Source organism: Pangasianodon hypophthalmus, chromosome 4, assembly GCF_027358585.1.
Source record: "Pangasianodon hypophthalmus isolate fPanHyp1 chromosome 4, fPanHyp1.pri, whole genome shotgun sequence".
NCBI lineage: Eukaryota > Metazoa > Chordata > Actinopteri > Siluriformes > Pangasiidae > Pangasianodon > Pangasianodon hypophthalmus.
Window position 1 is genome coordinate 5,706,447 of NC_069713.1, and position 11,611 is coordinate 5,718,057.

General features: G+C 38.2%; 1 protein-coding gene across 1 annotated transcript; it reads left to right on the forward strand.

Annotated features, from left to right (window-relative positions):
* Positions 1–737: 737 nt before the first annotated feature.
* On the forward strand, positions 738–8,615 carry LOC113547263 (E3 SUMO-protein ligase RanBP2). The gene is made up of 9 exons (XM_034303601.2): positions 738–1,598; positions 2,566–2,661; positions 2,795–3,028; positions 3,212–3,371; positions 4,681–4,773; positions 5,492–5,643; positions 6,143–6,416; positions 6,536–6,870; positions 7,962–8,615. Exons 1-9 carry the CDS (start codon positions 987–989, stop codon positions 8,265–8,267), a joined length of 2,262 nt encoding a protein of 753 aa, XP_034159492.2. The 5' UTR covers positions 738–986; the 3' UTR covers positions 8,268–8,615.
* Positions 8,616–11,611: the final 2,996 nt, after the last annotated feature.

Genomic DNA, 11,611 nt, shown 5'->3' on the forward strand with positions numbered 1-11,611 from the left:
TGAAATACAAAAGCTTTTTTTCTGTTTATAGAGTGTGCATGGTGTTGCTCCTTATAATAGTAGGAGAAATAAGCTTAAATAATAATTTAATAATGCTAATGCTCTCTAAAATACTGAAAATATACTCTAAAATAACTTGAGAATGAGTGGATTTAAATGTATGTTAGTGGCCAGCATATATATATATATATATATATATATATATATATATTAGACAACACCACATCTCAAAGCCTGACACTGTATGATTGAAAATTAAAACGTGATTAAAATAGTAGTGAATTAATGGGTGAAATTGTGTATCTAGAAATTATGACTGTAAAAATGCACATTAATAAAATCAGTAGACTCATATATTTTCACTGAATATTCTTGTTCTAAGTCGGTGGGGATTTATTCGTTATAGACTTTATAGACTTTATTCATCCTATTGAAAATGTCATAGGCATTATAGTAATCTGTTATCAACCATTCTCTCTCTCTCTCTCTCTCTCTCACTATCAACCCCCCCCCCCCCCCCCCCCCCTTCTTGGTTGCCAGATCATTTTCCTAAGACACTGCCTTTTGCAGGTTTTAGTATTGATTTTAGTATTGCTGTCTGTTCAAAATTATAGAAGGTCACCTTTTAAGATTTATTAGTGGACTGTTTTTTATTGATGACTGGTTTAGTTATAAATATAGCTAAATTCAGTTCTGTCACACACCTGGCAACTCAGCTGTTCCTTTAGCAGAAATGGAAGTGAAACTAATCTGTCTCTGTTCAGTTTGAGTCTGGATCAGTTTCTTCTCTGTGGTTGAGGTTTTGCGGGTAATACAGGCCTTCATGTTCAGGATTATTATCTTCATCACCTTTTTTTGAGAACAATCATGTGTTTGTTTATTTTGTGCAGTTTAAAGCAAGTGAGTCGTTCTTTCAGACACACCTGTTTTCCACACAGCTTTTACAAGCTGAACCAGGAAGTGTGAGGTGCTGTTAGTGACTGTGTATGAGTTTGTTTTTCAGTAAAATGGCAGAGGTGAATATTTCAGTGGCTCAGGATCAGTTCAGCTGTTCAATCTGTTTGGATCTACTCAAGGATCCAGTGACTATTCTCTGTGGACACAGTTTCTGTATGGTGTGTATTAATGGCTGCTGGGATCAGGAGGATCAGAAGGGAGTCTATAGCTGTCCTCAGTGTAAAGAAACCTTCACTCCAAGACCTCTTGTGAGTAAAAACACCATGCTGGCTGAAGTAGTGGAGACGCTGAAGAAGACAAGACTTCAAGCTACACGTCCTGCTCAGTGTTCAGCTGGACCTGAAGATGTGGAGTGTGATTCCTGCACTGGGAGAAAATCCAAAGCCATCAAGTCCTGTCTGGTGTGTCTGGCCTCTTTCTGTGAAACTCACCTCCAGCCTCACTATGAATCTCCTGCCTTTAAGAAGCACAAGCTGGTCGAAGCCTCCAGACGACTCCAGGAGCAGATCTGCTCTCAGCATGACAAACTGCTGGAGGTTTACTGTCGCACTGACCAGCAGTGTATCTGCATGTCGTGTATGTTAGATGAACATAAAGGACATGATACAGTATCAGCTGCAGCAGGAAGAGCTGAGAGACAGGTAAACGTATTTTACAACTTTTATCTACAACTATTCAAGGAAAAATAAATAAGATTGTCCTTACAGAAAAGTAACACAAATATCACATCTAAATTTTACCTGTTATGTTTCACACATTTTTCCCAGGTGGACTTTTCACATGTAGTGTTTTTATTTTTCCACAATTTGTTCAAATGTTTTATTTATTTACATCTCTTTATTTTTAACAAGTAAAAAAATGTTTTATTGTTCACACACAATTTTCTGATGTAATTACCTTCTACATGTTTTTTTTTTAAATGTGACCTCAAATATTTCTCACATAATCACATATGTGAGTAAACACATGATCACATTTAAAATGTATGTGATTTTTCCACAAGAGGTGCTGGTACAGTTCATTTTCAATTAAGTATAAAGAAAAAAAAAAGTAAATTACATATTTCCCAGATCATCATAAAAGCACACACTGATGAACTATATGGACAAAAGTATGTGGACCATCACACCCGAGTATGTGGTTCTTCCCCAAACTGTTGCCACAAAGTTGGAAGCACAGAATTGTCTAGAATGGCTTTGTGTGCTATAGCATTACAATTTCCCTTCACTGGAACTAAGAGGCTCAAACCTGTTCCAGCATGACAATGTGCACAAAGCGAGCTCCATGAAGACATGGTGTGTGAAGGTTGGAGTGGAAGAACTCGAGGGTCCTGCACAGAGCCCTGACCTCAACCCCACTGAACACCTTTGGGATGAACTGGAACACCGACTGCACCCGAGACCTCCTCACCCGACACCAGCACCTGACCTCAATAATGCTCAAATCCCCATAGCCACGATCCAAAATCTAGTGGAAAGCCTTGTCAGAAGAGTGGAGGTTATGATACAGTTAAAATGACAATCCCAGACTGTCTACCCTGAAAACATCATACTGTATATCTTACCTTTAACACACTGAGCGTGATTTATGTGCTGTGTTTCTGTGTAGAAGCAGTTGATGGAGATGCAGGGAAAATCCAAGCAGAGAATCAAGGAGAGGGAGAAGGAGATTCGGGAGCTGAGGAATGCTGTGGAGACTCACAAGGTGAGTTTGTATCTGGAAGAGCAGTTTCAGGATCAGTCAGACTCTCCTCTTGTTAGCTCTTGTTAGACTCACTGACTAGGTTTTTAGAAAAAGAGCAGAATGAGGAAGACCCCATCTTTCTGTCTCCTAACAGCGCTCTGCACAAACAGCAGTGCAGGAAAGTGAGAGGATCTTTACTGAGCTGATCAGTGCCATTGAGAGAAAACGCTGTGAGGTGACGTGGCTAATCAGAGCTCAGGAGAAAGCTGCAGTGAGTCGAGCTGAAGAAGTCATGAAGCAACTGGAGCAGGAGATTGCAGAGCTGCAGAGGAGAGACGCTGAGATGGAGGAGCTTTCACACACACAGGATCCTGTCCACTTCCTCCAGGTAACACAACCGAGGCCAAAATCACATAAAGTAGCTCCTAATTGATTAATTTAAGAGAAAGTAATTGAAATTCGTAAGATTGATATGTTGCCAGTTTTCTTTAGGGACAGTGATTATCCTGTTCCATGTGCCTTCTATGCTATCCATGTTAATCCATAGTCTTTGTTTCCTACATCTATGTAGAGTTTTCAGTCTATCTCGGCTGCTTATGGATCTGCAGATTTCCCAACCATCACATACAGCTCTTCTCTGACTTTTGAGAATGTACTGAAGTCTGTGTCTCAACTGAGAGAGAAACTAGAAACATTCTTCAAAGATGAGTTTAAGAAGATATCAACTGGAGGTAGACTGTACTTCTTAATTGAGTCTCAATTGTCTCTTATTGTCCCAAATTACTTTAGCACAATGAGCCTGTCAGTCAGTAAAATGAAATGTATAAATAAAGCATATAATAGCGAATGAGTCAAATAAGCTCTCAGTCCATGTAGATATTGCGTAAATATATTCTTATTCAGATCAAAGGCCAAGCAATGTTTTTTAAATGCATTAATTTTGCTAATGGCACAACTCAAGAAGATGTTTTTCCTTGGTACTACAGTGTGAAGATGTAAACCATTTATGCTTTTTCAGAGACACCCAAAAACACTGTCTTAATTAATTATAAAAACTGTGTAAAGGGCTTAAATCACACTGCCTCCTGCCAGTGGTTAACACAAAACAAATAAGATCTGTCTGCAGATCAGCAATAATTACTTTAAGAAGGATGATATTATATAGACTCTCTGTCACCTTTAAATCCACTTACCAGTGTTGACAATTTGATTTCAAAAATTGCAAAAATCTTTAAAAACATGTTTTTGTTTTGTCATTGGGGAGTATTGTGATTATTATTTTTTTTCTCATTAACACCTGTATGGTGATGTTATATTTGCATTAAGAGGGGCATTAAGAGGGGCATTAAGAGGGGCATTAAGAGGGGCATTAAGAGGGGCATTAAGAGGGGCATTAAGAGGGGCACGGTGGCTTAGTGGTTAGTACAGTTTTGCCTCACACCTCCAGGGTTGGGGGTTCGATTCCTACCTCCACCCTGTGAGTTTGCATGTTCTCCCCGTGCTTTGGATGTTTACTCCAGTTTCCTCCCTCAGTCTAAAGACATGCATTGTAAGCTGATTGGCATCTCTAAATTGTCTGTAGTGGGTTGTTACCCTGTCCAGGGTGTCCCCTGCCTTATGCTCCGAGTCCCCTGGGATAGATTCCAGGCTCCAGAGTAAAGAGAGCGTATGATGGAATCCAAATTTGTGTAAAGATAGCCAGCTTCTATGCAGTTAACTATCATACATGTGTGGTTGTATGTAACACACTCAATCATGACCACAGTACACCATGTAGTCCATGCTTGTTTTGAAAGGCCCACTTTTCACAACAAAATAAAATCCCAATAGATAAAACTCACCCAGAAATGCTGTTTCACTCAGAAATGTCATGTTGTGGTACAAGCATGTAACCCATCATAGAGATTTTACAGATGTAGAGGTTTAGGGTTTGAGGTGTGTGGAAATTTCACCAATATATCTGTGCATCTTTATGACTTGGCAGTTTATGACAAGTAGATTTTGACCTTTGTTCTTACGCCTCTTTTCCTCCTCCCGCAGGTGCCCCGTTTGCTTTCACATTTGATTGTCTAAGTACATTTACATTTGCAGACTTGGCAAAGAATTCTGGGGGATTTTCCTTCAGAAGAAAAGGTAGCCTTTTATTACTTTCCTTAGTTTCGCATCTGCTGATTAGGAGTGTTAGGACATTTTCACGATTTAAAAAAGGTTTTCAGAAAAACTTTGTAAAATTACATAAACAGATGTTGAAAATTAAAAATAAAATAAAATAAGAAATTACACTGCCATTACTGAAATTGTTTCTATGGTTCAAATCACAAGTAGCACAAAAATGCAGTCACATCCACCTTCATAAAGTCTAGACTGGCAGAACACAAAATGATTGATTAAGTTGTGTCTGAACCACTCAATCATTTTTCCCCAATAGAGTGGAATATGTATATAAGCCTTGTCTAGAACATGAAAAGCAGAAATCTTATTCATTAATTTGTTTATTTATCAAGCCATGATGTACAGTAAATAAGCATTTTGAATAAAACATTGACAGCATGTAGACAGTATGTTCATGGACAAGATTGGACAACACTTTAAATCATCTCCCTAATGATGTACAGATAGAAATGAGACACTGATGTATTCAAGTCTGAAATCTGACTCGTGTAGAGTTTTGAGTACTGTAACGCCTCTAAAATCTCATTTTTAATTGTTGTGACATTTTCATCTGCTGGTCCTGGGTGTTTGTAACATTTGAATAAATTCAAATTACTAGGAAATCCACAGTCAGGAGAACAAAATGAAGCAAAATTTAAACCCAGAAACCCATTCATTCATTCATTTGCTTGCTTTTAAGTCTCGGACTTCTCCTGGGCCAATGCTGGGGCAGCAGTCTTCAGCGCCAAAGCAACAGCTTCCCGAAATGAGGATGAAGACGAGGACGGCAGCAATGAAGATGTTTCTAACAACGCAGACATTTACTTTAAGCCCATTGTTTCCTTACCTAAGGTATTCAAGTAATTTTATGAATTAAACCCCAAAATTACTTGTGTTCTGGATCAGCTAAATTGTGACTCAAACAGATAAGCTGTATGTATACATTTCCATATATGTTTCTAAGCTCAGAGGAATGTTTAAAACAGGAAGCACAAATCCTGTTTGTTTGTCTGTTTTTCTGCAGTCAAATCCACATGGAATATGCAGTCTAATTTTTGGTGTCAGAAATTTTCAACAACACGCTTAGAGTCAGATCGGGAAGGACCTAATTAATTAATTAACAAACTAATAAATAAACTAATAAATAAATAAACTAATAAATAAATAAATAAATTTGTCCTGTTGCAGTCAAATAAAACACCAAAAAAAAACACATTCTGTGTTGCTATTTTAGAGTTTGAGACGCTTGAGTTTAGCTACCTCCAAAATATTTAAAGGAATACTAAATAAGTATAGATATATAGATATATAACTATAAACCGGTAATTTCCTCCCGGTTTCTGTTTCTCAGGTGGAGGTGAAGTCTGGTGAAGAAGATGAGGAGATTCTTTTCAAGCAGAGGGCAAAACTGTTCAGATGGGATCGAGATTTGAGCCAGTGGAAAGATCGTGGAGTTGGTCATCTAAAGATCCTCTTCCACCCAGTGAAAAAGTACTACCGTGTCCTGATGAGGCGTGACCAGGTCTTAAAGGTCTGCGCTAACCACACCATCACCAAGGACATCGAGCTGAAGCCTATGAACACCTCTGCTAACGCACTGGTTTGGACGGCTAACGACTATGCAGGTTAGAACACTCAAAGATATTATGCGATTATTCCACTATATTTTAGTTCAGTGTGTTGTCGAGTTTGAACTTTAAACCTCTACCTTGGTTGTACAAAATTTGTTCTTTTTACTGAACAGACGGTGATGCCAAGGTGGAGCAGCTTGCTGCCAAATTCAAAACCCCTGAACTCACTGAATCCTTCAGGAAAACCTTTACAGATTGTCAGAGGTGCATGTCTCAAGTGGACTCAGCCCACTCTTCTAAAGTCATGGAACATTCTAGACCAAGCAACCCGGTGGTATTTTTCACTATAGCTGCTGACGATGAGCCAATCGGCAAGATCACAATGGAGCTTTTTGCCAACGTTGTCCCTAAAACTGCAGAAAACTTCAGAGCTTTGTGCACTGGAGAGAAAGGATTTGGCTACCGGAATTCCATTTTTCACAGGATCATCCCTGACTTCATGTGTCAGGTAAAATTTCATTTGGTATTCTAGTATTCAGTTAGGTCAGGGGTGTCAGACTCATTTCAGGGCCACATTACACAAGTCTAGTGTCAAGCTAAACCACATCACATTTATCTGAATAAAAAAAATGGATCTTCCAGAAATCATAAGCTCAAATCCAAACGATGCCACAGACATCCATGGCCGGGAGTCTAAAAGCGCAAAAATCATCTTGTGGACCGAAACAGGACATTACTGTCCCCTGTCAATCACAGCAACGCTATGCATGAGGAAGAAGGGAGATAGCACTGTCCTCTGAGTGTGTTACACTGCTCCAAAAGATGCGATTGGCTGGCTTCACATGTCTCAGAGGAAGCATGTGTTAGTCTTCGTGCTTCCTGGTAGGTAGCTGTCTTGTGATCAGGTAGAACTGGCTGGTGGGTGGGAACTGGCCAAGACTAAATTGAGCACTAGGTTTATTACCACATTTTGTCAGTAGCTGTGTTTACGGCCCTGAGTTTTGCCCCATAGTAGAAACAGAGAGTAGCTCTTTGAATTGAAACATTCAGTAAAAAAAAAAAATCGGTCCACAAGATGATTTTAATTAGACCACAAATTCTAAATTAAGTTGTTGGACTGGATCAGATCCTTTACCGAGCTTGTCTCATGTGGTTTGACATCCGTGTGTGTGTGTGTGTGTGTGTGTGTGTGTGTTTGGGGGGGGGGAATTGTTGGGGGGGCGGGTTGTGAGTATGCTTAGTATGTGTATATGTGTGTGTGTTCAAATTTATTTACTGGAAAAAAAAAATTAGGTTAAAATTTCAGGTTAAATTTAATTTCCATTTTACATATTCCTTTGTTCTATATTTGTAGAGTCCCCCCCCCTCTCTCTCTCTCTCTCTCTCTCTCTCCCCTTCCTATTCCAGTCCAGTCAAAGAATGGGAGCTGCATGTCAGAACTTTTTTTTCACTTTGTGCCTTTAATTTAGTTTGCAATGACTTATTAAACTTATTTAAAATGTAAGCATTTCTATTCTGATGAATAATAACAGGGAAGTGAAAGGATGGACAGTTTCACTCATTTTTATTCTAGTTGCTCAATGTTTTGTGTTTTTTTAGGGTGGTGATATAACCAAACAGGAAGGCTCGGGTGGAAAGTGTATCTACGGGGACAAGTTTGAGGGCGAGAACTTTGAAGTGCGCCATACAGGACCAGGTATACTGTCCATGGCCAATCGTCACAGAGACACAAGCAACTCTCAGTTTTTCATCACACTGAAGAAAACTGAGCATTTGGACTTCAGACATGTCGCTTTCGGCGTGGTGAAAGACGGCATGGATGTGGTGAAGCAAATGGGAGAGCTGGGCTCTAAGACTGGCGAACCGAGGAAAAAGATAACAGTTGTAGACTGTGGACAGCTGTAGTCTTGTACTTTTCTTCATACATTAAGTACACTTAAAGTGTAAAGTTTTTCATTTTCTGTTTTCTTTTTTGTTATTTGCTTGTTTTTCCTTTGGTCGTGAGTTTGGCCTTATTAGGCAATTGACAGAGAGCAACCAAAGGTCAAAGGTCTAAACCTAGTTTTGTGGAGTGATTTTTTTTTCAGTGAAGCATGATGGTAGTGATGACAGAATAGACCAGCCTAAAGCTATGTGAATGGCGGTCAGTCGGGGACATACAGAGAATAACCATTGTACTGATGTGTTTCCTGAGGTGATGTCATGACAAATGACGCTAAAGAATTAGACCAATAAAAGCCTAATTTTTCAAAACTTCCTGCTATTTTTTTTTAAACTGCAGGGGGTTTATTGGGCTGTATGGTTAAAAAAAACATAGTGTGGCAGGTTTGATTCATTTACACAGGTGGATAAAACAGCAACAAATTTGGCTTGTTTCCAAGAAAATATAAGGGACATTACACCATTATTGAACCATTGATGCATTTATAGTCTTCAAAACTCAGCTAGTTTGGTATCAGCTTGGGTTGCTAGTAACAGGGTTGAAGATCCAGGCTAATATTAGCCATTATAAAAGGAAGCTATCTTTGGAACCATGTGTCGCTTCAACCTCATCATCATCATCATCATCATCATGACAAACACATTTTTACAATAAATAAAGAAATTCTTTAAATTAATATTCTTTGTAGCTATAATCTTAGTAGCTGGATTGAGGTGTTGAGCTGGATGAAGTCAAGAAAGGTTGACGATATTTGAAAAATATGGCAAATAGTTGAGGGGGCCATGCTGTTAGAAAGGGTCATTTTATACAACAGTTAAAATCTCCTTGAAGCCTGTAGACACACCATTGATCTAACTCCACTGATGCATGGCTTCAATGGGCTTCTATAGCAGATTCAAGTACACTGTGTTTAAATGTGAGGAAATACTTATGCTCATTGGACAAAAGAACTTTTAATATGTAATGCTGGGTCTCATCTGGATGCCCCAGGAGTCACTGGGAGTGACTGGGAGTGTGGGCAAGTGGCTTTTGTATTAAAAAATATATCAACATTTATTTGACAGTGCGCTCTTCAGTTGTCCTTCCTGGAAGCTCGGCTTCGCCTTATGATGATTGGTAGATCTCTCAAGGGGTGGAACCTCTTAACCAACTGCCAATCACTGAAATGGTAATGAACATGACTGACATCTCAAACATGTTGGTGCCAGTCGGATGAACAGTGTGCTGCTTTTTTATACAACTACTATAGCTTGTTATTTTATCTCTATAACTGGTAAATAAATAGTAACTGTAAGGTTATGGTTTTGAGGAAAGGCTGAGAATTAAGTAGGAGGCCAGACTAAAAGATAGAACAGAACGCACTGATATACACAGATATACACACATATATACGCACATAAACACACAGATATACACAGATACACACATATATACACAGATATACACAGATATACACAGATACACACATATATACACATACACACAGATATACACACAGATACACACAGATACACACAAATACACACAGATATACACACAGATATACACACAGATACACACAGATACACACATATACACACAGATATATACAGATATACACACATATACACACAGATATACACAGATATACACACAGATATACACAGATACACACATATATACACAGATATACACACAGATATATACAGATATACACACATATACACACAGATATACACAGATATACACACAGATATACACAGATACACACATATATACACACATATACACACAGATATACACAGATACACGCAGGTACATACACAGATACACACAAATACACACAAATATACACACATATATACACAGATATACACAGATATACACAGATACACACAAATACACACAAATATACACACATATATACACAGATATACACAGATATACACAGATATACACACATATACACACAGATATACACAGATATACACACAGATATACACAGGTATATACACACAGATATACACACAGATATACACAGATATACACACAGATATACACAGATATACACATAGATATACACAGATACACACAGATACACACAGATATACACAGATATATGTCTATTGTACTTCAGTAATAGATGATTGTGCTTCCCCAATTTTAAAAGCCACCAGGTGCCACTGGTTTACAGTCTTTTACAATTGCTAACAAGCAGTTCATAGAGTTCGCAGTTTTCAAATTTCATTCACTTCTCACTCAAGATTTGTCATCGACAGGTTGTGTATTTTTACAGCCAAGTTTGCAAGAGTATATTCAATTCAATTCAATTTTATTTGTATAGCGCTTTTAACAATGAACATTGTCTCAAAGCAGCTTTACAGAACATAAGAAACAAAAAAACATGTAAACAGAAACAAAAACATGCAAACAGTCCTAGATGTTAGACAAAATTATCCCTAGTGAGCAAGCCTGAGGCGACTGAGGCGACAGTGGCAAGGAAAAACTCCCTTAGATGATATGAGGAAGAAACGTTGAGAGGAACCGGACTCAAAAGGGAACCCATCCTCTTCTGGGTGACACTGGAGAGTGTGATATGAACAATGTCCTTTCTGCATTTATGTATAGTCATGTAGAATTGTATGTGTATATTAATTAGTATATGTATTTTATAAGGAGGTCTGTGTGTGTGTGTCTGTATGTGAGTGTGTATGTGTGTGTCAGGCAATATCAAACTTTGGACAAATTGTAACAAACATACTCAGAACTGATGTAAAACAGCATGTGCACAGTATCTGCAGTCACTGATTTACAGTCCATTTAAGGGTGGAGTCAAATTTCTAATCACATTATTGATCTGCTAAACCCAGCGGTCCACTGATTATTACGGATTCCACGCAGTTATCAGCTAAAGATCATTAGGTATGGATTAGGGGTGTAATGCAATGCCATCATCTGTATTTCTGTCTGTATCTGTTTTCATTTTCAGAGATAAACTGAAAGTGGGCGTGGTCTGTACTGGAAGTGTATTTATTTATTTATTTATTATGTTTTACCACTATGCCTCAAAAACAGTGGAAAACACTGACAAAACTGGAAAAAGAAAAAAGAAGTCATTTTCGTTCACAGATTTTAACACCAAATAGAAATTTGCAGAACTTTATTGAATGCCTGAACCAGATTTCCTGTGGAATTTTCTTGAAGTTTATCAGATTTACTTTAGTTTAAGGGTTTGTTACATTCCAATATATATATATATACACACACACACACACACACACACACACACACAAAGTGTAAAGAATATATAAAACTACAAAGTATCTCA